This window comes from Coregonus lavaretus (genome assembly GCF_964263955.1).
Source record: "Coregonus lavaretus genome assembly, chromosome: 26".
Lineage (NCBI taxonomy): Eukaryota > Metazoa > Chordata > Actinopteri > Salmoniformes > Salmonidae > Coregonus > Coregonus lavaretus.
Genome location: NC_140013.1, coordinates 17,730,934 through 17,746,607, shown reverse-complemented (window position 1 = coordinate 17,746,607; position 15,674 = coordinate 17,730,934). Strand labels below are relative to the sequence as shown.

The 15,674-nt window shown below is 41.2% G+C and overlaps 1 protein-coding gene across 1 annotated transcript; it reads left to right on the top strand.

Annotated features, from left to right (window-relative positions):
- Window positions 1–10,759: 10,759 nt before the first annotated feature.
- On the top strand, window positions 10,760–11,710 carry LOC311101632 (olfactory receptor 11A1-like; the record flags this gene model as incomplete). Its single annotated transcript, XM_084142764.1, has 1 exon — window positions 10,760–11,710. One exon carries the CDS (start codon window positions 10,760–10,762, stop codon window positions 11,708–11,710), a length of 951 nt encoding a protein of 316 aa, XP_083998890.1.
- Between the last annotated feature and the right edge of the window lie 3,964 nt (window positions 11,711–15,674).

The following is a 15,674-nucleotide window of genomic DNA, read 5'->3' as shown; positions in this document are numbered from 1 at the left end:
AAATAAGTTCAACCACAAAGTTAATTGTGAATGTCAAATAGCATGTTAGTTAACAGCCAAAGATATTTGTGTATTGGATGCATGCTTTGGTGTGGGTGTTTCTTGTGTGTGTCTTTGCAGGTGGGAAGCGTTTGAACTTGCAAAACAGTAACACGGTTATAGCCACTAACCTTTCTAGATAACTTGAAAACGAGTCTATGGCGACTAAAATGGTCAGAGTGAGGTGTTCTCTCATTTGTGTTGACATAACCCAATGTAGCAGGCATAAAATAAACACCTGAGTTTCTTTCTTTCTGGTCCTGACGATAGAGAAAAAAGCTGTCGGGGAGGTTCTCTTCTGCACTGTTCAACCAATCCAGTAAATGTGGAGGAGGAATTAAGATGCCTGGAACACAGACTCTCTTTCCTTTTCCCTTGAAAACCGGATGCATTCGGGGTTTTTTCGACCAGCAGTGGGTGGTTTCACAAAGACTTAACTGCTTATCTTCTAAATGTTAAAACAGGAGTGGCCAATCCTCCTCCTGGTGAGCTATTGGGTAGCCTACCCTATACACTTTTATTCCAGCCTTGCGCTAACACTCCTGATTCTACTAATTAGCTGCTCATCTTGACTTTGATTAGCCAAATCAGGTGTGTTAGAGCAGGGCTGGAACAAAAGACTACCTAGGCTACCCAGTAGCACTACAGGAAGGAGATTTTAATTTGCTGATAATAAAATAAGATATTACAACTTTTAAAGGTTCATTATAACAATACAATCAAAACATACTGGTGATGGTCTTATGAGGAGTGTAAAACAATGTTCCACCCTTATTCCTACATTGTGAATACAGTACAATTCATCAACCATCACAACTACTCAGAGGCCTGGGAAGAGATAGAAGTGCTTTGGTAGAGTTGGTCGGTATCTGTCTGGGGAAATCTTCAAAGCGACCCATGACCTGTAAGGTACAAAATACAAACACATTATTGTGTCTCAAAGTAAATCAAAGCTGATACATTTTTCCAGGCAGCGGAATGCAATGAGGAAAGAACATTGTTAACTGTTCTGTTTGCATATACTTGCCTTCCTGAACAATTCTTATATGATTATCACATGTTTTGTCATGGTCAAAACATATTGTAAATAAGGCCGTCCTGCTCCTCTTCTCTCTACCTAACTTCCCCTCACAGTCCCTCCAATTTCCCTTAAGTCCCATTAGTTTGGCTGCTCAGCCTACCTTAGTTATCCCTCAACTATCATAGCCCTACTATTCCCAACCAATCAGAGCACTTGGAAATGCACATCTGGACACTGCACCCACCCACTCAGGTCAGAGTGTTATCATCGTCCGAAGGGAGAAGATGCATGTTTCTGAGGACGTTTTATTGTCGACAGTAACATGAATGTGTGAATGTTGTGCGCGCATCGAAATGTAAGTTGCGGGGGGGGGGGGGGGGGGGTTTATTGGGGATTTTACATGCTGTGTCATAATAGGTCATTACAACTAATTGCTTCATGTTACTTGGATAAGTTTCAGCCATATGTCCTACTGTATGGCTGTTAGTATTCTTTCATTTTAGAGTTGCCAATACTGCTTTGCATATTGTTTATCATATGTAGTATTATTCCGTACTGCCATAAGTGTTATTATTGCATTGGTTGCACAAGTACTTTTGCAGAAGTGGTTTAAATTGTTGTGTTGGTGGACATGGTATTTTGCATGCACACGCTACCACAGCGTTTTCCATAGTGGTCTTTATTAAGGTGTTTCATTGCGCTGCCATGGGCGAGCTTCTAGAGTCATCCCAGACAGTTCTTGGAGCTTCCTCATGCACAGAGTAATTTACGACCCTGTGGCGCCATGGCAGATCTGATAAGGACTCACACAAGGCTGGAGAGAGAGGGTGCCATAAATCTTGACCCTTTGTAAATCCAAGTAATTCGTTTCTCTCGCTCTCCAAGAGGTGAATGTTTCAGTTTCAGTTTATATTGATGCTGTGTTTATAGCCCTTTATAGACATGATATAAGTGTAATGCCATTTGCCATTTATGAATGTACATATATATATATATATATATATATATATATATATATTGCATAGTTATAACCCTTAACTAATACTGTTTACATGTGTGCATATCTTTGTCTTATAGACAAGTTTTTGAGCCGTTTCCGCTCTACTTCCTGAACTCCTCCCGTCGATGCAATCCAGTTCCGTTCTGCCGGGCTGGGTTTGTTTTGCTAGCTAGCTCCGTTGTGCCGACAAAGCACTGATATCGCAGTGACAAAGAGGATATAAAAATTACAATTACAACATGAAGAAAAGTGGTTCGGGAACGACGTGTGCGGTAGTTGGTTGCAAAAACTCGAGAAAGCACCTGAACGAGTGGTTAGATAGAGAGTGCTATGACCACAAACCAGCTACAAAGAGGCAATGTCCATGCGCTCCATTGTTTACATTTTTTCGCAAGCCTGATACCGACTCGGAATCAAGGACCTGGCTGAAGGCATTGAATCTAAAGAAACCACCCCTCAACGTTTTTGTTTGTTCCTATCACTTTGTTGACCAAAAACCTACCAAGGATAACCCTTTCCCAGAGTTGTGGTTGGGATACAATCGCCCTCCCCAGCCAAATAGGCGTCAACTCACCCAGCGGACCACTGCCTCCTCCCAGATAAAGAAAGGCAGACTTGAATCTGAGGGTAAGTTCAGCAACTTTAGCTATGAAGCTGACAATACTGTTAATTATGAAGAAGTTGTCATACATTAACATTGCTACCGGTATTTTGCTAAGGCAGTTGATTGTTTTGGAGATGGGACAAACAATGCCCACGATAGCTACATCATTAATTGTGTGTGTGTGTGTGTGTGTGTGTGCCTGCCTGTGTGTGCCTTAGTCTACATCATAAATACAATGCAAGATGGCAGGCTGTTGTGATGATGATTGTGTGTGTGCGTGTGAGTGCAATGTTGTAGTACACATTTTTCCATTGTGATGTTTGTAGTGAGAGGACTCTATGCCTGCATTAATTTTGCTCCATCCATGTTTTCTCTTCCCCTTTTTAGATGCTCCAGAAACCTGTCAGCCTGTCTGTGAGGCCGAGCCTGCTACACCAAAATTTCGAGATGCCCAGACCCAATGGGAGGATCCGTCACATATTGATCACATTTACTGTTCAACACAGTCTGTTAAAGTAGACAAGGCCACACAGTGCGAGGCAGAAATGGGTCCTACTGTGACCAGCACCACGGTCATTGATGATGCTAGGTCCCGGCTGTATACAGGAGTGCTTATGGTTCAATTCTTCACCCTGGTGACGGTGTTGTTGCCTTTCAGTAAGCCATCAATTACCCTTCCTGTTGTTGACCAAATACTTATGACGTTGATGAAACTAAAACTAAACCTAATATTAGGAGATATTGCTCACCGCTTCAATGTGTCTACATCCATGGCAAGCATTGTGATTAGTCACTGGATTGACGTGATGGGTGAACAGTTCAAATTCCTGATCCCCTGGCTTCCAAGAGAGACCATTCGTGCCACCCTGCCCTTGTCGTTTCAGAGGAACTACCCTCGAACCACCTGCATCATTGACTGTGCCATCTGTGCTGGCCTAGTTAACCTGAAGAGTCCACTGATCAGTGAGGTTTAGAATCTTGCCCTGTGTCCCTGTCTACCATCACCCAGCCATGTTGTTCATTAAATACAGATAAACACAACAAATACCGCGTGCATTGTATTTTTTAATATTATATATGAATATTTTCATAGTGATGTAATTGTGTGGGCTGCTTTTGTATTTTACTTTTTAATACCTGTTAAGATTAAACACGCAATCTTTCTTGTTGAAGCCATTTGTTTAGTTTCCTCAAAACAATTAATTAATCCAGTGTTATTTATGTACAGTATGAGCTTACTATGAATTATGAACTGTGTTAAAATAAATTGTAGCACTCTAAGGATTGAAATTACATCAAACTTTATTTTCAATCAAACAGTAGGCACACTGATACAGTGGGGAAAAAAGTATTTAGTCAGCCACCAATTGTGCAAGTTCTCCCACTTAAAAAGATGAGAGAGGCCTGTAATTTTCATCATAGGTACACGTCAACTATGAAAGACAAAATGAGAAAAAGAATTCCAGAAAATCACATTGTAGGATTTTTAATGAATTTATTTGCAAATTATGGTGGAAAATAAGTATTTGGTCAATAACAAAAGTTTCTCAATACTTTCTTATATACCCTTTGTTGCCAATGACACAGGTCAAACGTTTTCTGTAAGTCTTCACAAGGTTTTCACACACTGTTGCTGGTATTTTGGCCCATTCCTCCATGCAGATGTCCTCTAGAGCAGTGATGTTTTGGGGCTGTCGCTGGACAACACGGACTTTCAACTCCCTCCAAAGATTTTCTATGGGGTTGAGATCTGGAGACTGGCTAGGCCACTCCAGGACCTTGAAATGCTTCTTACGAAGCCACTCCTTCGTTGCCCGGGCGGTGTGTTTGGGATCATTGTCATGCTGAAAGACCCAGACACGTTTCATCTTCAATGCCCTTGTTGATGGAAGGAGGTTTTCACTCAAAATCTCACGATACATGGCCCCATTCATTCTTTCCTTTACACGGATCAGTCGTCCTGGTCCCTTTGCAGAAAAACAGCCCCAAAGCATGATGTTTCCACCCCCATGCTTCACAGTAGGTATGGTGTTCTTTGGATGCAACTCAGCATTCTTTGTCCTCCAAACACGACGAGTTGAGTTTTTACCAAAAAGTTCTATTTTGGTTTCATCTGACCATATGACATTCTCCCAATCCGCTTCTGGATCATCCAAATGCACTCTAGCAAACTTCAGACGGGCCTGGACATGTACTGGCTTAAGCAGCGGGACACGTCTCGCACTGCAGGATTTGAGTCCCTGGCGGCGTAGTGTGTTACTGATGGTAGGCTTTGTTACTTTGGTCCCAGCTCTCTGCAGGTCATTCACTAGGTCCCCCCGTGTGGTTCTGGGAGTTTTGCTCACCGTTCTTGTGATCATTTTGACCCCACGGGGTGAGATCTTGCGTGGAGCCCCAGATCGAGGGAGATTATCAGTGGTCTTGTATGTCTTCCATTTCCTAATAATTGCTCCCACAGTTGATTTCTTCAAACCAAGCTGCTTACCTATTGCAGATTCAGTCTTCCCAGCCTGGTGCAGGTCTACAATTTTGTTTCTGGTGTCCTTTGACAGCTCTTTGGTCTTGGCCATAGTGGAGTTTGGAGTGTGACTGTTTGAGGTTGTGGACAGGTGTCTTTTATACTGATAACAAGTTCAAACAGGTGCCATTAATACAGGTAACGAGTGGAGGACAGAGGAGCCTCTTAAAGAAGAAGTTACAGGTCTGTGAGAGCCAGAAATCTTGCTTGTTTGTAGGTGACCAAATACTTATTTTCCACCATAATTTGCAAATCAATTCATTAAAAATCCTACAATGTGATTTTCAGGATTTTTTTTCTCAATTTGTCTGTCATAGTTGACGTGTACCTATGATGAAAATTACAGGCCTCTCTCATCTTTTTAAGTGGGAGAACTTGCACAATTGGTGGCTGACTAAATACTTTTTTTCCCCACTGTATATTGCACAGCATAAAGAGATCATGTAAACAATGGACATCTGTTGGCTCCTGTGGGCATGACCTAAATAAGGCAGTTTATTTTGGTTTTAAAATGTTGAGATATTTACTGCAGAACTGTAACCTTCCCTCAACAAAATCATCAACAATTTTCGGGAGCATGTGGGCAAAGTAGAATGTGCGCAGCCTTATGATATGCCCCTGGACAAAGCCTTGGTCGTAGGGTACTTCGATTTCTAGGTGCTCAGTTTTGTTCCAGATCACCAACTTGGAGTGCTGAAGCCCTGTGCAGTGCATCCCAATTTGTACCTGCATGTACAGTGGGGAAAAAAAGTATTTAGTCAGCCACCAATTGTGCAAGTTCTCCCACTTAAAAAGATGAGAGAGGCCTGTAATTTTCATCATAGGTACACGTCAAATATGACAGACAAATTGAGAAAGAAAAATCCAGAAAATCACATTGTAGGATTTTTAATGAATTGATTTGCAAATTATGGTGGAAAATAAGTATTTGGTCACCTACAAACAAGCAAGATTTCTGGCTCTCACAGACCTGTAACTTCTTCTTTAAGAGGCTCCTCTGTCCTCAACTCGTTACCTGTATTAATGGCACCTGTTTGAACTTGTTATCAGTATAAAAGACACCTGTCCACAACCTCAAACAGTCACACTCCAAACTCCACTATGGCCAAGACCAAAGAGCTGTCAAAGGACACCAGAAACAAAAGTGTAGACCTGCACCAGGCTGGGAAGACTGAATCTGCAATAGGTAAGCAGCTTGGTTTGAAGAAATCAACTGTGGGAGCAATTATTAGGAAATGGAAGCCATACAAGACCACTGATAATCTCCCTCGATCTGAGGCTCCACGCAAGATCTCACCCGTGGGGTCAAAATGATCACAAGAACGGTGAGCAAAAATCCCAGAACCACACGGGGGGACCTAGTGAATGACCTGCAGAGAGCTGGGACCAAAGTAACAAAGCCTACCATCAGTAACACACTACGCCGCCAGGGACTCAAATCCTGCAGTGCCAGACGTGTCCCCCTGCTTAAGCCAGTACATGTCCAGGCCCGTCTGAAGTTTGCTAGAGTGCATTTGGATGATCCAGAAGAGGATTGGGAGAATGTCATATGGTCAGATGAAACCAAAGTAGAACTTTTTGGTAAAAACTAAACTCATCGTGTTTGGAGGACAAAGAATGCTGAGTTGCATCCAAAGAACACCATACCTACTGTGAAGCATGGGGGTGGAAACATCATGCTTTGGGGCTGTTTTTCTGCAAAGGGACCAGGACGACTGATCCGTGTAAAGGAAAGAATGAATGGGGCCATGTATCGTGAGATTTTGAGTGAAAACCTCCTTCCATCAGCAAGGGCATTGAAGATGAAACGTGGCTGGGTCTTTCAGCATGACAATGATCCCAAACACACCGCCCGGGCAACGAAGGAGTGGCTTCGTAAGAAGCATTTCAAGGTCCTGGAGTGGCCTAGCCAGTCTCCAGATCTCAACCCCATAGAAAATCTTTGGAGGGAGCTGAAAGTCCGTGTTGCCCAGCAACAGCCCCAAAACATCACTGCTCTAGAGGAGATCTGCATGGAGGAATGGGCCAAAATACCAGCAACAGTGTGTGAAAACCTTGTGAAGACTTACAGAAAACCTTTGTCCTGTGTCATTGCCAACAAAGGGTATATAACAAAGTATTGAGAAACTTTTGTTATTGACCAAATACTTATTTTCCACCATCATTTGCAAATAAATTCATAAAAAATCCTACAATGTGATTTTCTGGATTTTGTTTTCTCATTTTGTCTGTCTAAGTTGACGTGTACCTATGATGAAAATTACAGGCCTCTCTCATCTTTTTAAGTGGGAGAACTTGCACAATTGGTGGCTGACTAAATACTTTTTTCCCCCACTGTAGTAGCCTTTTGGACCATTGCAGGCAATATGGTAATCTACCTTATCTCCGTTTGCCACAGTTGTGATTTCGCAGTTCTTTGTTGCCAAAAATTCTGCAAGTGACTTGTTTCCCATCACAGGTGATTTGATCTCCAACAGAATGTCGTTGTTTATCACTCCATCGGGAGATGCTGCAAGCCACGGTTCCTTTTCGCACACCACTAAGCCTTTGGTTTCAATGCTGTTGCCCAGAGTTTCCAAATAGTCCCTTGCAAGTTCCTCCCCCTCCGCTCCTTGACGGGTTGTGGCATTGCCACGGAAGGATGGGTGTAAGTGTTCTGACAAAAACTTGTCAGGCGCCGTGGTTGAGCGAATGGGCACCTTTCTAGCTGTGCTCGCTGTGATAGAACCGTGTTCCCAAGCTAGCGTCGACATCGCTGTGTTTACACCGGCAGACGTTGTGCCAACAACTTCCGGCGGAAATGAAATGCATTTGTGTAGAGTTATGGCGCCACCCGGGATACAGCGCGTAAACTTGTCTATAGAACCACAACAATAGGATGCCAAGTCATTCGGATTACCAAAATCATATAAACATCTTCAAATGGAAACAGCTGTGTCTGCGTGTGTGTGTGTGTGGTGGTGACTATCAAGAGCACAGTGATGGGCCTGAACATCATGTTTTAACCGGACAGCACTATAGTGGGCAGAACCAAACCAATCAGTTATAAGTATATAGCGGGTGAGGGCATTCACAGCTGACCGCTCAGACGGGTTAGGGCATACCAGCCAACCATTTTTACATGGACCTTCTAGATGGATTTAGTGACCAACAGTTTTTTACAGGGTCCATCATTTCTCCGGATTTAGTGACCAATAGTTTTTACACGTATTGATGCAACGGTAGCTAAGATGGGGAGAGGTCTGTACTACTCTGCTTTCTTGACATCGCTATCAACAAAACAAGTCTTACAGGCCCTAGTTTTGTTGCACCTGGACTATTACCCAGTCATATGGTCAAGTGCCACAAAGAGGGACATAGGCAAATTACAGTTGGCCCAGAACAGAGCAGCACGGATGGGCCTTAAATGTACACGGAGCGCTAACATCAATAACATGCATGTCAATCTCTCCTGGCTCAAAGTAGAGGAGAGATTGACTTCCCTACTTGTCTTTGTGAGAGGTATTGACATGTTGAAAGCACCAAGCTGTCTGTTCAAACGACTAGCACGGAGCTCAGACACCCATGCATACGCCACAAGACATGCCACCAAGGGTCTCTTCACAGTCCCCAAGTCCAGAACAGACTCCGGGAAACGCACAGTACTACATGCAGTCATGACTACATTGAACTCTATTTTTTAATTATTTCGATATGTTTCTGCTTATCATTGCCGACATTTTTGTAGGCTATTTGTTAGTCAACTTGTCTATAATTAGATACATGCAGCTTCTCTTCTGTCGTATGTTGCCCTAGAAGAGAAAATAAAACCTTGCTCACCAGAATAAAAAATGTAAATGTAATAATATCATAAATCGATAGAATGAATGCTTCAATTTAGTTGACATCTATAAAGTTTTCTTTGTCATCTCTGGTTCTTTCACGGCGCCAAGACATTTAGGGACCGGGGAGAACATGCAGTAACAAAAAAATTTACAAGATTTTCTGTGCACATTTTATAAATTACATCAGTTTGACCGGTTATAGGGAAATCGAAGGCTTTGAAAATGACCCAACATGTTTCTGATAAGATTTCAGTTTGGCTTGGATGCATATTTTATGTGGTTGAAATGCTATCAGCTTTTATGATGCTAATAAAGATAGAAGCGCTATACAGACGTTATCTAACTGCACCTTCGCATTCTCTCAAGATGCTGAAATAAATAAATTATATTTCTCCACTCCTGTTCCCGAGTCCAAATTTTGCCTACATTTGGTGTATCATTTTACTGCAAGAAATGCTTAATTCTGTAGAAGTTAATATTAAGGCTATGTGAGAGGTTATAGTTCCCTTGACTTGCCAAAGGCCTATTTGAAGTCCCCATCTTGTGACTATTTACTTTGTATAGTGCCTCAATCATCACATAATATAGCTGACACTGCTATCATCCTCTTTTACCACTTTACCAAATATTTCCCAAACATTACTTTTCTGGCCCTCCCTTCTCTTTATTTTCAACTCTCCATTTGCAGCCTTTCTCTAATGTTTTAAGGTAGGCTACTGTTTTCTATTTAAAAATCCTAAACCCACCTGCCCCACAGATATAACCGCGAAGAATGAATGAATGCTCCAGAATGAATGAAAATGGGGATGGACCGTGCAATACACCCTGGTCCAGGACCGGCTTTAGCCTTTTGGGGACCCTAAGCGGGATTTGGCAGCAGAGAGAAAATATAACAGGACACTTATGTCGCTTATTGGCTGAGCCGGCACTGGACTAACCTAACCACCCATGGGATGCTGAGAGTCACAGCATGACAATATAATTATTGGTGTCATTGGAGTTCAAGTAAACAAACTGCTGTACACTGGGGTTTTGCTTCCTTTAAAAGGCATAAAAAGGTCAGTGATGTGACAGTAGTTTAGTGTGGAATAGCCCACTGACACGGAACATACAGTAGACCTATGTCCACACAACAGCAGTCTGGAGAAAGATACCAGGTGATATAGACTTACATCCTGTTATAAAATATATATATGTATTTTTTGTATTTTTATTGGTGTTTTGACTCTTTTCAGACAATAAGAAAATCAGAAGGGGAGACAGGATAGTGGGAGAAACAGTGAGAAAGGTGGACACAGGGGGATTGAACCCTGGACTCTGGTGGGGAGTTGTATGTGACTAATGCCGGGGAGTGTTACCACACCACAGCTCGGCACGACTAGCATCCTGTTTGATTCTCACACTATGATTGGAGTGTTTGTAAGTGTAACAGCCGAGTAAAGACTGGTAAGCTGAGAGTGTGTCAATTGTATTTGTTATTCAAAATATGAATATTATTGAACTACACGATGAATGAAGTTTGCTGTATGTTGTACTCAGTGTCCATTACAGCCATGGTGATGCCTATGGGGGTAATCACTTTCAAGAGTAATACTGTGGCAATAATGCAAAGAGTTGATCATCAATGGCAATTCATAAGTATCAAGCAATTATGAATCAATACGAGATTAATAATTTCACCTGATAGACACCGTTATCCTTGTCTTGTGAAGCAAGCATATCTACAAATACTTCTATAGGTACTATTAGGAAAATGGAGAACTCAACACAATTCATGTCATTTATACTAGCTGGATATAGTGACAGTGGACACTTAAAGTACTTGTATTTCATTATAATAACTGTCTTATATGTCTCCATAGTTTTTGCGAACACAGTGCTTATTGTAGTTATTTGTATGGAGAGAAGCCTTCATGAACCCATGTATCTGTTTCTGTGCAGTTTGTTTGTGAATGACTTGTATGGTAGTGCTGGTTTGTTTCCTGCTCTCATGACTCATTTGGTTTCAGATGACCATGCAGTTTCCGCTGTGCACTGTTACCTACAGATCTTTTGTATATACACATATGGAACTATTGAATTATGCAATTTAGCAGTCATGTCCTATGACAGGTACCTTGCTATATGTTATCCCCTACAGTATAACATCATCATGACACCCAACAGGGTGTGTATTTTAATTTGTGTAATATGGTTTTACTCTTTTGCAAAATTCAGCATACAACTGTCTTTAACTATTCGTTTGCAATTGTGTGGGAATATTATAGACAAAGTGTATTGTGACAACTACCTGGTAGTGAAACTTGCCTGTTCAACATCAGACAAAACAGTTAATAACATCTATGGACTCTGTGGTATTGTTTTGACTGTCGCTGTCCCTTTAATTACTATTGTGTCCTCTTATATTAAGATTCTGACTATTTGTTTGAAATCTTCCATCGAGACCAGACAGAAAGCTTTCAGCACCTGTATTCCTCATCTGGCCTCACTGCTCAACTTCTCTTTTGGCTGTTTCTTAACACTGCTCCAGAGTAGATTTGATAGGCCTATGAGAAATGTTCCAACTGTACTTCTCACTATTTTATCAGTGTACTTTCTGATGTGCCAGCCACTTTTAAATCCTATTGTGTATGGAGTTAGGATGACTAAAATCAGACAGGCTTGTAAAAACATACTACCTGTAGGTCTGTACCCTAAAACATAAGCTAAACATTAGTGTGACCTTTTCTGTCCTGATTGTTAGATTTTTGTGATGTTGACTTGTGTTTTGTTACTTGTAGGCTAGTCGCAATAATGAAACATTTGCTAAACATTTGCATGTGTAAACGCAGCCAAATAAATCAAGATATGCAAAACTGTCTGGATCAATCAACAACAGTGAATAAATTGATGTAAATGTGTAAAAAGTAAGCCCACCTTATAGCCCACCATTAGGTCCATCACTAATGGAAAATGGGCCCAGTATGGTACATGATTGTTTGACATTTTCAGAGAAGAATCTAGGAAAATACTTTAGCATGAAATGAAATTATATTCTGTGTGGACCAGATACCTTTATTGAGATAAGGAATCTTGTTTTTCCGGGGTCACTGTAAGATATGTTTGACCTACAGAATGTAATAATCCAATAAGGCTCATAATGATCTGTGTATAAAATACATTGGTTAATGTACTCCATCCATACTTTACCATGGGGAAAGCAGAAGCCAATAATAACACCGTAATCAACATGTTTATTGAATCATTAATATGCCATTTAGCAGACGCTTTTATCCAAAGCAACTTACAGTCATGTGTGCATACATTTTTACGTATGGGTGGTCCCGGGGATCGAGCCCACTACCCTGGCGTTACAAGTGCCATGCTCTACCAATTGAGCTACAGAGGACCATTAGGTACCAGGTTGTTAGTCCACTCTATCACCTTGTTCCCTGGGACCCAATTAATGCAGCTAGTAACCTATAGAGACCTGAAGGGCACCTGGAGAGGCACGGCTGGTCTTGACTGCATCCCAAATGGTACCCTCTTCAACTCTGGACCCGAAGCCAGTTCCACTGCTTTTCTTCATTGTTCCCCTCTAATCAGGGACTGATTTAGACCTGGGACACCAGGTGTGTACAATTCATTATCAGGTAGAACAGAAAACAAGCAGGCTCCAGACCTCATAGGTTAAGTGTTTAATACCCCTGATATAGGGAATAGGGTGCAATTTGGGGGACACACCTTCTGTCATCGCCTCTGGGGGTGTAGGACCTGAAAGTGTACTGTAGGCCTAGGATATCCTAGAGTGACAAAAAGGGTCCTCACTTTTACCTGAGCAGGAAAAGCTCTGGGCCTAGGTTTTAGACTATAGCTAGGACTTAGGGTCCTGAGTTATTCTCTGTTTTCCCTGATTAGATCATATTGTCCGGAAAAACTACAGAGCCCTAACTACGTAGCCAGGGTACCAGTATGTTTATGCTAACATTCCACTCCTTGTCATTCCATACATAACAAGGAGTTAGAATTATAGCACAAACAGATCTGGGGCCAGGCTACCAATGATAACCTCTCCTCAGACTGTTGTGTTGCACCCTCATTCAGACTGAAGCTAAAAAGGTAGCCCCTCAACAGTACCCATATACCTGCCAATGGTTGGTTCAGGACTATACTTAATCTGGGTCCGGGAAACCGTCCCTTTGTCAGAGGCTTTCAATTGGTTTCACTGAATTATGTCTTTATTGTACATGGTGCACATACATGAGAGATTTGATAGCGTTGCCTGCCCATCCCATTGGTGATCTCACATACTTCTTCTACAGTGTAGAGTGCCAGGCCAGAGTCCCCACACATACATTGTTTTAACAGGATCATAGGCCACTAACACAGCCTGTTGCTACATCCATTTTTGGACTTATAAATTAATAATATATACCCATTGATTCTTATAGAATATGCTGATATGTGTTCGCTATACCACTCGCATTTCTAAAGTCAATATGGACAGTGCCCGGTGTTGAAAGTTGAGTAGGCAAATTAACAAGAGGGCTTTGTTGGAGCACTATTTAAGAAATAAGAGGTATAGGCTTACTGGTTTGACAGACGCAATGATGTTATCCATTTATTTGTCAGCAGGCCTAAAGCTATTTCCTGCAATAATGTCACCATGCTCTCTTTAAATAGGCCTACCTCCTTTCTGCGTCTGACTCGGGCCTCATGTCTGGGGTGGAAAATCAACTTCCGAAAGTACCTTGCATAGATTCATAATGACATGTCAGATTGAATTATTTGCAAACAGCAACAGTTTTGTTACAAACAAGACAGACTGGTTTGGCATTGGAGAAATACAGTACGATGACTAGGCTATCTTTTAATAGATTAGGTAGGTCTATTAACATAGTGATTTTACTACTGTAATCAGATCTAAATTATTATGTTATTATCATTGAATTGATTAGCCCACTAACCACATGTGTTAAATGTGTAGTGTAGCACACACTATAGGGCTATGAATTGGGCAGCTAGTAGGCTATTTGCTAATAGGCTAATTATGTTCTGGCCCGCCGACTAGCTACAAGCTCAGTAACAAATTGGCTGAAGGCTAAACCTAGTTGCCAACCACAGTTGTATATTGTAAATTATATCCCCTCTTTCACCACCATTATCACCATCATCTTTCAGATATAGGCCTAGTGCTAAATTTGAAGAACTTGTGTTTGTCTCGGTGAAGTGAAATTACGTTGTTGTTCACCAGTGAGCTCTGATGTGGAAACAACATACAATGTATCTTAACAACATCACTCGCAAACGGCACAGACGTGAGAGAATATATTCACTTTTTTTGCACTGGTCCGCTTAAATTTTAATTCCATGTTGTAAATCACAATATTTAAGGGCATATCGGATGGTGTGCTCTGCCCATAACGGTCAGGAATGGTCCACCACCCAAAGGACATCCATCCAATTTGACATAACTGTGGGAAGCGTTGGAGTCAACATGGGCTAGCATCCCTGTGGAACGCTTTTGACACCTTGCACCGACGAATTGAGGCTGTTCTGAGGGCAAAAGGGGATGCAATTTAACATTAGGAAGGTGTTCCTAATGTTTTGTACACTCAGTGTATGTGTATTACACATATTATAGTCCTTCCAAAAATATGTTTAAACGTTTTTTTAATGCGATTGTTTTTCCACCCTGCCCCATGTATTCAATGTATTCCATTTCAAATTTGCCTCCAGTGCGGCTTTACTTCCGGGCTATTATGACGCGTCTGACAGTTCCTTCTCTGTTGGTTCTAAGCCGCCAAATAGCTAGCCATTTCACATCGGCTAGACATGCCCTGTTGAATCTACTATTCTCTATTAATTACTGTATTTCTATTGAACTTAAGAAAGGCATTTGAACCTCCTGGAGGTGTTACAAAAATGGGATCTGTTGTTTCCTTGACTCTGAGAATATCTTTAATTTTCCCCAGGTATTGGTCTTAATTTTGGATTTAGCATACTTTACATGTAATCAACTATTTTGCATTTGAATGTAATAAATCATATTACTGCAGGATACAAAGTGTAATATTGTTTGATTTAAGCTATTGTCGTGTCGAGACAACGATGCTGATATGCTGTGTAGACAAGAAATCCGCTGACACTGTCCTTGATTATAATGGTTTATTACATCAAAGATTACAGTATCAATTTACAGACTCCTGCAGAAATCCGGAGAACAACTGACCCAATCTCTAATATTTTATTCTCTCCGTCCTTTGTTCAAAACATGGTATTTATATCCTATGTAACATAATATGGTGTGATTTTAATAGACCAATCCCTGGCCTCTACATAGCAGACTCTCCTCTGTTTTAGGGGGCCCCTATAGTAATGTTTTCCAGATGTTTCTGCAAGCAGAGCCAAGTTCCTCTAACACACCATTTGCAAACATCAGCAAAATCATAGACTTTCAGATACTACGTATTTCCCCCCTTCGAGACTAATTAAGTCTCAAAAACAAAAATAATAGGATTATGACAAATAACAATTTTTGTTCTTGAGTAACTTTAACAATAAACCAAAATTTATGGAGAGTAAACACATTTTTATATAGACACATTTTTGTATGGAGTGTAAATAAATTGTTATGGAGTGTAAATAAATTGTTATGGAGTGTAAATAAATTGTTATGGAGTGTAAAT